Source organism: Neomonachus schauinslandi, chromosome X (genome assembly GCF_002201575.2).
Source record: "Neomonachus schauinslandi chromosome X, ASM220157v2, whole genome shotgun sequence".
Lineage (NCBI taxonomy): Eukaryota > Metazoa > Chordata > Mammalia > Carnivora > Phocidae > Neomonachus > Neomonachus schauinslandi.
The window spans coordinates 29,342,642-29,359,506 of record NC_058419.1 but is presented as its reverse complement, the minus strand read 5'-3'; the positions used below and the strand labels follow the sequence as shown (position 1 = coordinate 29,359,506).

Sequence of the window (16,865 nt, the reverse complement as noted above, 5' to 3'; positions counted from 1 at the left end):
GATGGGGTAGGGGTGGGAGCCTCATTATAACCTGCCAAGGGTGGAAGTCTAGACTCCCCACCCTGCCCACTGCTGACGTGGGTGAAGGTGAAGCCATAGTTTTTTTCCATGGCATTTGGCTAGAGTAGATCTGTCTAAAATTTTCTGTCTTGCCGGGTCACTCCTTTCCTGATCCTTTGTCTAGAAAAAGCAACGCCAGGCTCAGTCGGTGGAGCCGCGGACTCTTGATCTCGGGATTGTGGGTTGGAGCCCCAGGTTGGGTGTGGAGATTACTTAAAAATAAAGTTAAAAAAAAAGAAGAAAAGAAAAAGCAGAATTTTGTGGGGGCTTTATTTGTGCCAGTTGGTGTTTCACACATCTCTTTTTCTACTCTTGTGAATGGGTTAGGTTTTTTTTCCTGTCTCTATTTCCGTTATTGTTAAAATAAAAGAAAGCTATTGGAATATAGTAATAGAATGCTAATTATAAAATCTAGGTGGTGGGTATATTGTTATTCACTATAAACTTCTTTAAACTTTCCTGTACATTTGAACATTTTTATAATAAATGTTGGAAAATAAAACAAGAAGGATTTATTTTATAATACTTCAAAAAAGAAAAGAAAAGAAAAAACCGAAAGCTTTGGGACTCAGTATATTTATCTTACATACCGCTTGTATTAGTTAGGATTCTTGTTTGCAAGTGACAGAAACCCAAGTTGAATAAGCTTGAGGAAAATGGAGTTTATTGGCTTCTATAACTGGGAAGGACAGGACATATCTCAGACACACCAGGATCCAGAGACTCAAATGACCAGATTCTCAGTCATCTCTCCATCTCTCGTCTCTGCTTCTCTCTTCTCTGTATTGCCTCATTCTCTAAGACTCTTTCACATGGTAGAGACATGGATACGATACCATCTGCTTTGGGGTCACATCCTTACAGTTTAATATCCAAAGAAAAGAGAAAGCTACTTCTTTACCTCTGATTTGGATTATTCCAAGGAAGGTCTTATATCTCTGGCCTAGGACACATGCCTACTTGCTTGGAGCTGCCACTGTGTCCAGCAGAGTTTGATCTCTGGGTTAGGTGCACAGCCATGTGTGTGGAGGGTGAATGGGGCAAAGTACTATCATTACCTGTCCCACCAGGACTATGGTCAGTGAAGGAGGAACAGCTCTCCAAAGGAAGAGGAAGCAGGGAAGAAATGCTGGGCAAACCAAAGCAGCAGATGTCCACCATACAGGCTTCTTAGTTTTAGTAGTTTTTAAATTGCATTTCTTGGATTCTCAATGCATGTAATCATATCATCTGTAAATAATTATTCTTTTTCTCTTTATTCCTTTTAGATTTATACGACTTATTTCATTTTCTTGGTTTATTACATTTTAGAACCTTCAAAACACCACAGAAGACATCTGAACCTTATTCCTGAATTTGATGGGAGATAACTTGATCATGATGTTTGCACATGGGCTTTTTTTTTTTTAAAGATTTTATTTATTTGTTTGACAGAGAGAGAGACACACAGCGAGAGAGGGAACACAAGCAGGGGGAGTGGGAGAGGGAGAAGCAGGCTTCCGGCAGAGCAGGGCGCCGGATGCGGGGCTCGATCCCAGGACCCTGAGATCATGACCTGAGCCGAAGGCAGACGCTTAACGACTGAGCCACCCAGGAGCCCCTGCCCATGGCTTTTTGATACTCTTTCCTATGTTTAGAAAGTTCTCTTCTATTCTATTGTACTTAGAATTTTTAACAAGATTTTATTTATTTATTTGACAGAGGGAGAGCACGAGAAGGGAGGAGGGGCAGAGGGAGAAGGAGAAGCAGGCTCTCTGCTGATGTGGGGCTCAATCCCGGGACCCCAGGATCACGACCTGAGCCAAAGGCAGACACTTAACTGACTGAGCCACCCAGGCACCCCCTGTACTTAGAACTTTTATAAGGAAGAGCTGCGGATTTTTATCTAGTACATTTTGGCCATCCATTGACAGACAAGACTACATAAAAAATAAAAAATTTTGTAAGGAGTGAAGTACAGAAATCACCTGAAAACAAAAGGAAAAAAAAAAATCGGAATGTAGACTCCACCTTCCATGAAACTAAGAGATAAATGTTACATGAAAGCATAACTTGTGAAAACGGGAAGCAGGTTGACAGGTAACTAAACAATGCTAGCTAGCACTAGCAGAAGCACTCACAACATAGTATGGACTGTTCTAAGTGCTTCACATATGTTACCCCAGCAAAGAGGTTTATTATTTGTAGAAACTGAACCAGAGAGAGATCTCTGGATGCTCGTGATATGGCCGGTTCTGCTTGTGAAAGTTACCCAAGTTGGGTAAGTGGGTAGGTTGTGGGGGCAGGCGAGGGAGGGGGTACTCTAGCGTGGTCAGTAGAAGCCTTGTCCCTAGTTCCTGGGGACAACTCCAGGAGAGGTCTAGTGGTGGTTGATGGTCTCTGAGGGCTATTGGTGGCATTTGCATTAAAGACCTCTCCTCTTGAAGCTGACGGTGGATCTATGTCCAGTGAAGAGGGCCTAGTCTTTAAAACCAGAGTTCCCCGATTGTTAGAGGCATGATCTCTGGCTACTCTACAATGTAGGCTTTGCAAGGGCTTAGGGAAGTCAGAAGCCTGTCTCTTGGGGCAGAGGGTGGTGGGGAGCAGAGGTTGCTGTCACAGGAGTCCTACTTGAGCAAAGTCTCTCTGACCTTGACCTTGACCTCTCAGCCCTGTGTGAGCGGGTGGAATTGGGAGAAGCTCCAGAGGGTGGAGGCTGCTGTCACAGGAGGCCTACTTGAGCAAAGTCTCTCTGACCTTGAACTTGACCTCTCAGCCCTGTGTGAGCGGGTGGAATTGGGAGAAGCCCCAGAAGGTGGAGGCTTTGTCTCTGGTCGTAATTGACATTAGCTGAGGCTACCATTTGCTATATACAGTTCTGCAGGATATGTCCTGCACAAGGGTGCGCATTTGAAAGTGTATGTGGGAGGACGGTGAGAGGAGCCTGTAGTCTGCCAGCCTTGTGCCCTCATGCAAGAATGCCACTATCAGCAGAGAAAGGCAAGCTTTTTTACAATTGGCCCGTCCAGAGGGGTGCCATTTTCTAATTAATTTACCCCGAGGGTCACTTTTTTGTGTGTGTGTGTGCAAGTTTTCTACTCGGAGGGTTCCGACTGCTAGCGGCCAACTTGGCTCTCTCAGAAGCACTGATATGCAGATACTAGTTTTCTAAATCCTAATGGGCCTTAATTAGTAGTCCTGAGTAATCAGAAGCCAGGGCTGCAAAAGGCCCTTTCCCCTTGCCTCTCAGAGTTCTAGCCACTCTCCTTGCCTCAGGCAAACTGACATAAGAAAATTACTTTGGCCAGATTAGATCAAGAGGACAGCCTTAAGCACTGGTAACTCCGTCCCTATCTTCTCCTCCCCAAATCTTTTAAAAGGACCAAGAGTGGTATCATTAAAGGAAAGTGTACCATCAGCAGTTCAGAAATTGTGAAGAATTCCTTGAGGATAGAAATCAGATATAATCCTATTGATAAGAGAGGAGGAGGAGCCCCATCTAAAACATGCAAGAGAAAATTACTGGAGCAAATCCAGAGAAAGTCAAATCTCAGAATGAAGAGAAAAAGCGGTGTGTGTGGCGGGGGGGGGGGGGGTTCCCTCCATTCAATTAAAGAATTGCATTCAGAAAAGAAGGATCAGCTCAGCCTCTCTGTGACCAGCCCTGCCCCTCCATCCCTCGACTCATTCCAAAGTTAAAGCTTAAACTTTCACACTGAGGTGAGCTATTGACTTCCCAAAGTTGGCTTGGGTGAGTGTAGGGTTCTAGAAAACACACAACACACACAAACACACACACACACACAGCAGACCTTGGTATGTATAATCTAGACTTCCACAAAATATACGGAAAAACAAAAAAATAGAAGCACCTCCAGCCAGGAGAGAAATACACTCAAATCCTGTGCTGTCAAAGTAAAATTGTTTTGGCAATTTGCAGGGATTCAGAGGAACAGCCTTTCTGTCGCCTGCATACCCACCCACTTTAAAGTGAAGCCTCCAGGGACGCCTGGGTGGCTCAGTCAGTTAGCGTCCGACTCTTGATTTCCGCTCAAGTCACGATCTCAGAGTCCTGGTTTCCAGCCCTGCGTCAGGCTCCTGGCTTACTGGGGAGTCTGCCTGAGGACTCTCTCTCCTTCTCCCTCCGCCCCTCCCCCTCCTCGCACGCATGCACACTCTCTCTCTTTAAAATACATAAATTTTACAAATAAAATAAAGTGAAGCCTCCATACCCACCCACTTTAAAGCAACACATACAACCTTCCTGCTCAGAAGACAGGCCAGTTGGGAGACACAAAACTGCACAGGAAACCCAGGCAAGCTATCTTTGCTAAGGATTTGCCCCTTATTCACTAATATATATGGACAACAAAGGATTACGAACAATATTTGGAGAAAATCTACAACATAAGAGAAGAACCAAAATGGATAAATAGTACAATTGACCCTAAGTGGGGAAGGGGTGGGGGAGTGAAATAATATAGGGAACAAAACTCCAATTTTCAGATTCTAATTTTTAGGCATATTCAGAACACATTGCAGACATATTGAGAACCTCTATGAATTACTAAGGTAGGTATTCCAGAAAACTGGAAAATGAATCCCTAAAAGAGGAACATTGTGGAATGTAAGAAACAGTAGTAAGCAAAGCAATAGTGAAACTTTGAGTTGTCCAAAGGCTAGCATAAGAAGAGCCCCATTTGAATCAGAGGAAAATGTAATTCAGAGCTAAGAATATTAAAAGAGCCAAAGGGATGTGTAATACTGATAAAAGGTAAACACAGGGGGCCTGGCTGGCGCAGTTGGTGGAGCGTGAGACTCTTGATCTCAAGGTTGTGAGTTCAAGCCCCACGTTGCGTGTAGAGATGACTTAAAAATGAAATCTTAAAAACCATAGGTACACTCCACCAAGAACGTGTGACAGTCATGGACCTTAATGCATACAACAAATGAATGAAAGCTATACAAAGCAAAGTGTGTTAGAAATACAAGGAGAGGGGCCTACCGCGGGAGCGTGAGGGTCACCACGAATTCTGTTTGGAGGCATCTTTGAGCTCGCTGAGTAGACCCCATGAGCAAAGCTCACCTTCCCAAGTTGAAAAAGTTTATGGACAAGAAATTATCATTGAAATTAAATGGTGGCAGACATGTGCAAGGAATATTGCGGGGGTTCGATCCGTTTATGAATCTTGGGATAGATGAATGTGTGGAGATGGCAACTAGTGGGCCACAGAACAGTATTGGAATGGTGGTAATATGAGGAAATAGTATCATCATATTAGAAGCCTTGGAGCGGGTATAAACAATGGGTGTGTTCATCAGAAGAAATCGACTGCTTCCACATGTCCCCTCCATAGTACCTGTTTTACTACTATATAAAAATCAGGTCGTGTGCATTTTCATATTGAACTTTTTTTGTTAAATAAACTTTTACAATAGTCAAAAATGCAAAAAAAAAAAAAAAGAAATACAAGGAGAATAAAAATTTACAAATAACCAGTCATAGGGGGAGAGTCCCCTCTCTTGCTCCCCCTTTCCTCCCTCCCTCCTTCTGTCCTTATCCCTTTCCTACCTTTTCCCCTACTTTCTTCTAAAAATATATATTTATTTTATTTTTTAAAGATTTTGTTTATTTATTTGTCAGAGAGAGAGCACAAGCAGGGGGAGCAGCAGGCAGAGGGAGAAGCAGGCTCCCTGAGCAGGGATCATGACCTGAGCCGAGGGCAGACGCTTAACCGACTGAGCCACCCAGGTGTCCCACCTACTAAGCACCTGTTAAAGCTCTCTTCTCTCTCGATGTCTACCACTCTCCCCACCATTAAGATATCTTCTTTTCTCACCAGAAATGTAGTTGTAGCCTTCTAATTGAGCTCCCTGCTTTCATGTTTGCCCCTCGTCTAATAACTTTTACAGACGGGATTGTCTTTTTCACTTTTAATCTTTTCAATAATCCCTACTGTGCTTAGGATAAAGACACAAATCATCACCATAGCCTCTGAGGCCCTGCACAGCCTGGCCAATATCTATGTCATCAGCGTCATTTTTTAAAAAAGATTGTTTATTTGTTTATTTATTTATTTATTTGACACAAAGAGAGAGAGCACAAGCAGGGGGAGTGGCAGGCAGAGGAAGAGGGAGAAGCAGGCTCCCCGCTGAGCCAAGAGCGGGACATGGGGCTCATTCCCAGGACTCTGGGACCATGACCTGAGCCGGAGGTAGATGCTTAACTGACGGTGCCCCTCATCAGCGTCATTTTATAAAATTCTCCACTTGCTGACTGAGTTACAGCTGTACCAGCTCTCTTTTGTCCCTCATATGCATTAAGCTTCCTCCTGCCATAGGGCCTTTGCACATGCCTTTCCCTCTGCTTGGAATGCCTTTTCCCCTCCTCATCCAGTTAATTTCCATGCACTTTACAGATCTCTGGGGAGGTTTCACTTGCTCAGAGAAGCTTCCCTGACCTCTCATACCTCTGTGTGCCTCTCCTACAGAGCACTCATCACAGTTGTAGTTTTACACGTATTTGAATTAATATTTGAATAATGTTTGTCTCTCTGACTAGACTGTAAGCTTCAGCGGCAGGCACCAAGGTTGTTTTGCTTGTTACTGTGCTCACAGTACCTAACATAATACCTGACACATAATAGGTGCTAATTATATATATTTTAGGGACGCCTGGGTGGCTCAGTCAGTTAAGCGGCTGCCTTCGGCTCAGGTCATGATCCCAGGGTCCTGGGATTGAGTCCCACATCGGACTCCTTGCTCAATGGGGAGCCTGCTGCTCCCCCTGCTTGTGCTTTCCCTTTCCCTCTCTCTCTCTCTGACAAATAAATAAATAAAATCTTTAAAAAAAAAAAAAAAAAAGGAAAAATCCCTAATTGGTAGCATTGGTAGCATTCTGTGGTCTAAAAACATTAAAAAAAAAAAAAAAAAGATGCTTAGTAGGCAAAATTGATAGGGCCTCAGGATGAGTTATGCATGAAAATAAGAGAGAGGGGGAACATGGCAAGGATGACTCCCTGGTTTCTGGCTTTTGCAAATGGATGGATGATGGTGCCAGTCACTGAGATAGGGAACACTGGAAGAGGACCAGATTATTGTTCTTGACTTTTAGGGGGAAGAGGAAGAGTTTGGTTTTGAATATGTTGAATTTGAAGTGCTTTTGAGACATCCAAGAGGAGACGTATAGTAAGCACTTGGATAAAAATGTTTGGAGCTCAGAGAAAAGCTGGAGATACAAATTTATGAGATATATGAACAGCTGGTAATTGAAGTCCCAGATTTGGATGAGATTTTATTTTTATTTTTAAAATTATTTTATTTATTTATTTATTTATTTATTTATTTATTTATTTATTCATTCAAGCAGGGGGAGCGGCAGACGGAGAGGGAGAAGCAGGCTCCCCACTGAGCAGGGAGCCCGATGTGGGGCTTGATCCCAGGACCCCAAGATTGTGACCTGAGCCCAAGGCAGACATTTAACCAACTGAGCCACCCAGGAGCCCTTTAATTATTTTTTAGGGAGGGGGCAGAGGGAGAAGGAGAGAGAGAGAATCTTAAGCAGGCTGTATACTCAGTGCAGAGCTGGATGCGGGGCTCGATCCCACAACCCTGAGATCATGACCTGAGCCAAAATCAAGAGTTGGATGCCCAACGGACCAAACCACCCAGGTAAGGTTTTTTTTTTTTAAAGATTTTATTTATTTATTCATGAGAGACAGAGAGAGAGAGAAGCAGAGGGAGAAGCAGGCTCCCAAGGAGCAGGGAGCCCGATGCGGGACTCGATCCCAAGACCCTGGGTTCATGACCTGAGCCGAAGGCAGATGCTTAACCGTCTGAGCCACCCAGGCGCCCTCACCCAGGTAAGGTTTTAAAGTTTCTAAATTTTAAGGTTTTTTAAATTCAAAGATTTTATTTATTTATTTATTTTTTAAAGATTTCACCCATTTATTTATTAGAGAGCGAGCGAGAGAGAAACAGCATGAGAGAGGAGAGGGTCAGAGGGAGAAGCAGGCTCCTCGCTGAGCAGGGAGCCCGATGTGGGACTCGATCCCAGGACCCTGGGATCATGACCTGAGCCGAAGGCAGTCGCTTAACCATCTGAGCCACCCAGGCGCCCTAAATTCAAAGATTTTAAATCTCACCCTGGATGAGATTTTAAAGTGAAAAGAGGGGCTAAACTGAGTTGAATCTTAGCATTTATGGTTGAAAAAAAGGAGGATAAGGAGGACCCAAAGAGGTATGAGAAAAGCGGGGAGAGTGATGTGTCAGATAAACCAAGGAAAGGGAATATCTCAAAAAAAGGGAATGGCAGTGTGGAGGTTCCTCAGAAAATTAAAAATAGAACTACCGTATGATCCAGCCAATTCCATTTCTGGTATTTACCCAAAGAAAAAGAAAAACACCAATTTGAAGAGATATATGCACTCCATGTTCATTGCGGCATTATTTTTTAAAATATTTTGTTAAGTAATCTCTACACCCAACGTGGGGCTCAAATCCACAACCCCAAGATCAAGAGTTGCACGCTCCACTGACTGAGCCAGCCGGGTGCCCCCTTTGTGACATTATTTACAACAGCCAAGATATGGAAACGACCTAAGTGTCCAATGATAGATGAAAGGATAAAGAAGATGTGAGATATATATATATATATATATACACACACACACACACTGGGATAATACTCAGCCATAAAAAAGAATGAGATCTTGCCATTTGTGACAGCATGGATGGACCTAGAGGGTATTAAGCTGACTGTAATAAGTCAGACAGAGAAAGACAAATACCATATGATTTCACTTCTATGTGGGTTCTAAAAAACAAAACAAACAAAACAAAACAGAAACAGACTCATAGATACAGGAAACAAACTGCTGGTTACCAGAGAGGGGAGGGGTTGGGGGATGGGCGAAATAGGGGAAGGGGATTAAGAGGTATAAACTTCCAGTTATAAAATAAATGAGTCATAGGGATGTAAAGTATAGCATAGAGAATATATTCAATAATATTAAAATAACTTTGCATAGAGCTACCCTACGACCCAGTAGGGTACTACTGGGTATTTACCCCAAAGATACAAATGTAGTGATCTGAAGGGGTATGTGCACCCCAATGTTTATAGCAGCAATGTCCACAATAGCCAAACTATGGGAAGAGCCAAGATGTCCATCGACAGATGAATGAATAAAGATGTGGTATATATATACAATGGAATATTATACAGCCATCAGAAAAACAAAATCTTGCCATTTGCAACGACGTGGATGGAACTAGAGGGTATTATGCTAAGCAAAATAAGTCAGTCAGAGAAAGACAAGTATCACATGATCTCACTGATATGAGGATTTTGAGAAACAAGACAGAGGATCATAGGAGAAGGGAGGAAAAAATGAAACAAGATAAAACCAGAGAGGGAGACAAACCATAAGAGACTCTTAATCTCAGAAAACAAACTGAGGGTTGCTGGAGTGGTGGGGGGTGGGAGGGATGGGGTGGCTGGGTGATAGACATTGGGGAGGGTATGTGCTATGGTGAGTGCTGTGAATTTTGTAAGACTGATGAATCACAGACCTGTACCTCCGAAACAAATAATACATTATATGTTAAAAAAAGAAGAAGAAGAAGACGAAGATAGTAGGAAGGGAAAAATGAAGGGGGGAAAATCAGAGGGGGAGATGAACCATGAGAGGCTATGGACTCTGAGAAACAAACTGAGGGATCTCGAGGGGAGGGGAGTGGGGGGATGGGTTAGCCTGGTGATGGGTATTAAAGAGGGCACGTACTGCATGGAGCACTGGGTGTTCTACGCAAACAATGAATCATGTAACACTACATCAAAAACTAATGATGTAATGCATGGTGACTAACAAAACAAAATTAAAAAAAATAACTTTGCATGGTGACAGTAACTAGACTTAACGTGGGGATTGTTTCATAATGCATAAAAATATAGAATCACCATGACGTACACCTGAAACCAATAGGCTTTGGTGTGTCGATTATACTTCAATTTAAAAAACGAGAGAGAGGGGCGCCTGGGTGGCTCAGTCGTTAAGTGTCTGCCTTCGGCTCAGGTCACGATCCCAGAGTCCTGGGATCGAGCCCCGCATCGAGCCCCGCATCGGGCTCCCTGCTCTGCGGGAGGCCTGCTTCTCCCTCTCCCACTCCCCCCTCCCCCTGCTTGTGTTCCCTCTCTCTCTGTGTCTCTCTCTGTCAAATAAATAAATAAAATCTTAAAAACAAAACAAAACAAAACAAAAACGAGAGAGAATGGTTACCTGTGACAAGAGCTGCCTACAGGACAAATAAATGAGGATGAAAACATGTCTATTACATTTAGCGACATGAAGGTCATTTTTGACTGCTCCAGTTATTCATTTGCATAACACGCATCTGCATAACACACAATCCCAAAATTTAGTGGCTTAAAACAAAAATTTGATTATTATTATATCTCATGATTATTTGCATCAAGAATTCAGACTAGGGACATCAGGGACAGTTCATTTCTGCCTACTGATGTCTGGGGCCTCAACTGGGGTGACTTGAATAGTTAAGAACTAGGATATTTGGGGGCAGGTTGGCATCTTTTTCTCTAGACAGCCTCCACATGGTTAGCTTGAGTTTTCTCACAGAACGGCAGACTCAGAGTAGGCAGACTTGTTACATGATGCCTCAAGAGTCCAAGGGTGAGTGTTCTTTTTTTTTTTTTTAAGATTTTATTTATTTATTTGTCAGAGAGAGATGGAGAGAGAGAGAGCTCAAGCAGGGGGAGCTGCAGACAGAGGGAGAAGCAGGCTGAGCAGGGAGCCCGATGCGGGACTCGATCCCAGGACCCTGGGATCATGACCTGAACCGAAGGCAGACGCTTAACCGACTGAGCCACCCAGGCGTGCCCAAGGGTGATTGTTCTAAGAGGCCCAGGTAGAAGCTGCAAAGCTTCTTATGACCTAGCCCTATAAATCCCAGAACATCACTTCTGCTGCATTCTTTTGGTTGAGCAACTCACTAAGACCAGTCCAGATTCAGGGAGAGGGGAATTAGACAAGAGAGGGAGGGAGGAGTGGGGGAGAGAGTGGGAGGGAGGGAGGCTGAAAAATCAAGAGAAAAGGGATAATTGATAAGGTAAGATTTCCAAGAAAGCAGAAAGGTACGTAATCCAAAAGACATGTGGAGAGATCACTCTCAGAAGGAGGAATAGCTCTTCCATTGCTATAAGAATGAGAAAAGTGGGCGCCTGGGTGGCTCAGATGGTTAAGCGTCTGCCTTCGACTCAGGTCATGATCCCAGGGTCCTGGGATTGAGTCCCGCATCGGGCTCCCTGCTCCTTGGGAGCCTGCTTCTCTCTCTCTCACTCTCTCTGTCTCTCATGAATAAATAAATAAAATCTTTAAAAAAAAAAAAAGAATGAGAAAAGTTAAATGGAATGGGATGGGGTAGATCATTTTAAGTTCTTTTTGGAAACAGGAAGATGAGGACAGCCCCATCTTCTTGTTGCTCATATTGATCCAACTTTGGCTATTGGGAGCTTTCAGTTAGCTTCTGCATCCGTTTGACATACCTCTGTCATTGCAGGGTTTTGTTTTGTTTTGTTTTGTTTTTTTGTCTGTATGTTTGTTCAGTTTTTGCAAATTTGAAAAATTTCTGACACCCCAGGGTCATCTTATATTTTCCCTGCTCCAGTCCTAGGGGCAACCATTTCTCCTTGGAGAATGGAGGAAATTTGGTAATATATATTAAATTAAAAATCCATTTAAACTTCAACTCTGTAATTCTATTAGGCATGTAACTTTCAAAATAGCATTATTTTGAAAGAGGTATGCGACAGCAATTTTTTGTGTGTAAACACTTTAAATGTATTATTGTATGTGTTAATAATTCATTTAACAAATACTTCTTGCATGCTTATCATGAGTTCAGCACTATTCTAGACCTTGGGAATACAGCAGGGAATTAGACAAAGTCCCTACCCTCTTAGAGCTTACAATTTAGTGAGAGAAACAATCAACAAAACAAAATTGGATAAATAATATTAATGTAAGGCAGTCCTGTCAGTCAGGATACTGGCAAAAAATAGATGGTACATTCGAACACAAGAATTGATGAGTTTAGGGCGCCTGGGTGGCTCAGTCGTTGTGCGTCTGCCTTCGGCTCAGGTCATGATCCCAGGGTCCTGGGATTGAGCCCCGCATCGGCCTCCCTGCTCCGCGGGAAGCCTGCTTCTCCCTCTCCCCCTCCCCCTGCTTGTGTTCCCTCTCTCGCTGGGTCTCTCTTTGCCAAATAAATAAAAAAATCTTAAAAAAAAAAGAATTGATGAGTTTAGGGGTGCCTGGGTGGCTCAGTCGGTTAACCATCTGTCTCTTTGATCTCAGCTCAGGTCTTGATCTTCAGGGTCGTGAGTTCAAGCCTCGTCTTGGGCTCCACGCCAGGCGTGGATCCTACTTAAAAAAAAGAATTGATGAGTTTAATGAAAGAGTATTTACAAAATTGTGAACAGTGTTAAGGGTGATAACAAGGAATAACTAAGCACCCAGGATGGGAGAGGGAGAGGGAGACATTGCCACAGCTTGGCATTAAGAGGCAAGGGGAGGGAGAAGTTAACTGGAACCTGGAGAGAAAAATAGCAGTAGCAGAGACTCACCGGACAGGAATGTGGCAGGCCCTGAAAAAATCATGGTAGGGAGGGAGCTGGGGAATAAATACCACAACTTCAGTCTCTCCTACCCTCCTATCTCTTGAGGGTATCTCTCCTTCGCAAAACCCAAAGGGGAAGCCAGAAGGCAAGGAAGCCCGTTGTTGCAGGACTCAGAGCAGGGGAAAAGGGATAGAGTGGATCTGGACAGGCCAAGCGAGAATATTCAACATAGTAGTGATAAGTGTCTTGGGCAAAAGAAGGGTAAAAGAGATACAGTAAAAGAGGGCACTATTTTAGATAGTATTAGGATGAGGTGGCATTTGAGTAATGCCATGGCTAAAGTGAGGGAGGAAAAAATAAATAAAATAAAGTGAGGGAGGGAGTCATGTGGCTATCTGAGAGAAGCACATTCTAGAGGGAACAAAGTGCAAAGGCCCTGAAGTGTTATTCATATACACAATGAAATATTATACAACAATCCAAATGAATGAACCACAGCAACATGCAAATATACATGGATGAATCTTAGAAAATTAAATATTGAGGGGAAAAATTATGTTCTGAAAGAGTACATATAGCCCAACAACCTTTTTATAAAGTTAAAGCAAATTATAATAAAAAGATATACTTTTAAGAAATATATATCTACATATGTATGTACATACACACGCACAAACACACACACATATGTATAATAGAATTGTATTAAACAGAGTGCCACAGAATGATGAACACCAGATTCAGGGTGATGGTTCTTTGCCAGGGTGGAGGGAGGGGAAGAGGCAGGGGAATGAGACTGTGGGCCAGGTAGTTAGATCTGGTTATTGGGTTCATTGATACTTACTAACTAAAAATGAGCTATATTTGGACTAATAATGAGAATGTGTCGTTAATCAAGGACTATGATTAATTTAATTCTGTTCATCTGAGGACCAATAAAAAAAGGCTCTGAGAAGCCAGGGACCATGCTTGGCATTCTTGTGGAATAGCAAGATGAAGTGGAGTGGTGGATGAGGGCCAGATCGTGTAGGGTCTTTGGGTCATGGTGATAACCTTGGATTTTATTATAACTAAGATGGGAAGCCACTGGGGGTTTTGAGCAGGAGAGTTACATGATCTGATTTATGCTTTATTTATTTATTTTTTAAGCAGGCTCCACACCTAGTGTGGAGCCCAACGCAGGGCTCAAACTCATGACCCTGAGATCAAGACCTGAGCTGAAACCAAGCATTAGACGTTTAACCGACTGAGCCACTCAGGTGCCCCTACCTGACTTATGTTTTAAAAGGTTCACCCTATTTGCTGTAAAAAGTAGACTGTAGGGGTGCCTGGGTGGCTCAGTCTTTGGGCGTCTGCCTTTGGCTCAGGTCATGATCCCAGGGTCCTGGGATGGAGCCCCACAGTGGGCTCCCTGCTCTGCGGGAAGCCTGCTTCTCCCTCTCCCACTCCCCTGCTTGTGTTCCTTCTCTCGCTGTCTCTCTCTGTCAAGTAAATAAATAAAATCTTTTAAAAAAATGTTTTTTAAGGGGCGCCTGGGTGGCTCAGTCGTTAAGCGTCTGCCTTCGGCTCAGGTCATGATCCCAGGGTGCTGGGATCGAGCCCCACATCGGGCTCCCTGCTCTGCGGGAAGCCTGCTTCTCCCTCTCCCACTCCCTCTGCTTGTGTTCCCTCTTTCGCTGTGTCTCTCTCTGTCAAATAAATAAATAAAATCTTTAAAAAAAATGTTTTTTAAAAAAGTAGACTGTAAGGTGGGGACAGGCACATGAATGGAAGCCAGAAGGCAAATTAAGAGGTTAGTTTGGTAGTCAGGGTGAAAGATGATTGCAGATTTGACTAGGTCAAGTGGTGGAGGTATGTGAAAAGTGATCAGATTTTGGATATTTATTTGAATTATATATATTATATATATATATAAAAGTAAGCTCCAGGTGCAACATGGGGCTTGAAGTCATGACCCTGAGATCAAGAGTTGCATGCTGTACTGACTGGAACCAGTCGGGCTCCCCAGAGTTTGGATATATTTTGATAGCATTTGCTGACGGACTAGATGTAGGATGTGAGAGAGACGACATAGATGATTTTTAACCCAAGAAAATAAGTGGATGGAATTGCCATTTACTGAAATGGGAAGACAGTAGGTTGGGAGATGGGGACAGAATGGGGGATGTACAGAGCCATAGAGATGAGAGTGGGTGAGATGAGGGGTGGTGACTAGAGAGTCTGGGGCTTCTTATGGGACCAACATAAATGGAGATAGATGTTCTAATGAAAGCAGTCCCTGATGGACTCAAGGTAGATTGTGATGATGAGGTTGTAGGGAGCATTGCATGTCTGAACTCTTGTAGATAAAGGTGAGGAAGTTTGGGGAGGCTTGAAATTTGCCCCACTCTGAGCCCCCTCTTGACTACTGTTGACAGTGGATGAAAACCTCCAGGAGGGGTTAGTCCCAGTGTATGAGTTTGTTCTTGACTTCTGCCAGGGGCAGGGCCGTGTATGGGGTCCCCAGTGACCTCCTGTTGATACAGTTGAAGACTTTTGAGGTTAAGGTAAGTGTTAGAGCACAGGGCCCTGACCCCTGATGATGGGAGGCCAGGGGAAGGTCTGAGGAGCATTGGAGTTCTCTGGCTCCATCCTACCCTTCAGTCCTCTTGTAGGTGAGGATCAGAAGGAGACTAGCTAAATCAGTTATGGTACACACTTACAATGGAATGCTCTAAAGCCATCAAAAGCAATGAAGCATATCTATCTATCTGTCTCTCATGTATGATCTGACATAGAAAAGTCTCCAAGATGAAGTGGCGGCGCCGGCCCGGGGAGTAGGAAGGAGCGAGGGAGGCAGCCGGAGGGGAGCGGTTGCTCGCCCAGGAGCAGGCGGGGCCGCGGCGCCATATTGTGGCCGCCACCTCCGACCTCCCCTTCGAATTCCTGGTGACTGGCAGTGCGGGAACTGGCAAATCATGTCTCCTTCGTCAGTTCATTGAGAATAAGTTCGAACAGGACTCCAAGCGCACAGTCGGCCAGGAGTTTGGATCTCGGGTGGTCAACGTGGGTGCGGAGCCTGTGAAGCTCCCGACGGCCAGGAGCCGTCTCGGGCAGTGACCCGGAGTTGCTACCGAGGGCGGGCTGGAGCCCTGCATGTACGTCTCGTGCAACTCGCTGGCCGCCTGGCCGACGCCCGCCCGCACGTTGGCTAGTCCCCACATCGTGGTCAGCCTCTGTGGTTTCAAGAAAGAGCTGGATCCCGAGCGCGAGGTCGCTTTCGTGGAGGCCTCCCGCTTTGCCCGGGAGAAGGAGCTAATGTTCCTGGACACTAGCGTCCTCACGGGTGAGGACGTGCAAGAGGCTTTCCTGAAGTGTGCCCGCACCTTCCGGAACAAGATCCGTTCCGGCCAGCCGGACCCCCGAGGGGATGGGCTCAGGCCTTCAGTACCGGGGACGCTTCCCTCCGCCCAGCTGCCGCAGCCTCGGAGCGCCCGGGGCCGTGGCTCCCCTCAGCCCTGTGGCTGCTGAGACGTGCGGAGCCAGCTCCCCTGTCCTCCAGGACCAGCTGGAGACCTTCTGGCTGGGGCCCAGACCCAGGCCCTGGGAGGCCGAGCCCCTCACCTGTCCTGACCCCAGAGAAGCCACCCCACCACCTGTCCCCCTTCCCTGGCCTGGTAGGGCCTGGTTGAGGGGCGAGACTGAGCCACGGGGGAAGGGGGAATCCGTACCTGCTGTTGCTTCCAATGTCTTGGCTAACCCCTGTCCCCCCTGAACCCCTAACCATACTCGAAGAGTTCCCAAAGCCTGAGACCAGGGCATTTGGCCCCAGCTCCCTGCCATTGCGAGTACGTTAGTAACTAGCGATAGTTTTATGTGTATCCTTCCAGAAATTTTTTGGCGTATTTACATATACATTGTACATATGTGCTTTTAAAAAACATAGGTAGGATCATACAATGCATGCAATTTTGCTTTTGCTTTTTTCACTTTATGGGTGAAATATATCTTGGAGGGTTTTTGTTTTTTTTTTTTTGTAAACAATGCTTTATGCGGGTGGGGTGGGGACTGGACAGACTGTGAACCAGATGCCAGGATCTTCAGTGAATGAGTAAAGGTGTTGAGGTATAACCAAATGGTATGAAACTTAGAGGAAGTATCGGGGTTTTTCACCTGAGAGTGAAGGAAGAATTATCTGGAAGTTGTAATG

General features: G+C 44.6%; 1 protein-coding gene and 1 pseudogene across 1 annotated transcript; both read left to right on the top strand.

Annotated features, from left to right (window-relative positions):
* The first annotated feature begins 5,110 nt into the window (after positions 1–5,110).
* Positions 5,111–5,299, top strand: LOC110576850 (small nuclear ribonucleoprotein G-like). The gene has a single exon (XM_044911827.1). The coding sequence runs from the start codon at positions 5,111–5,113 to the stop codon at positions 5,297–5,299; it is 189 nt and encodes a 62-aa protein (XP_044767762.1).
* Positions 5,300–14,833: 9,534 nt separating this feature from the next.
* LOC110576253 lies at positions 14,834–16,376 on the top strand (annotated as a pseudogene).
* Positions 16,377–16,865: the final 489 nt, after the last annotated feature.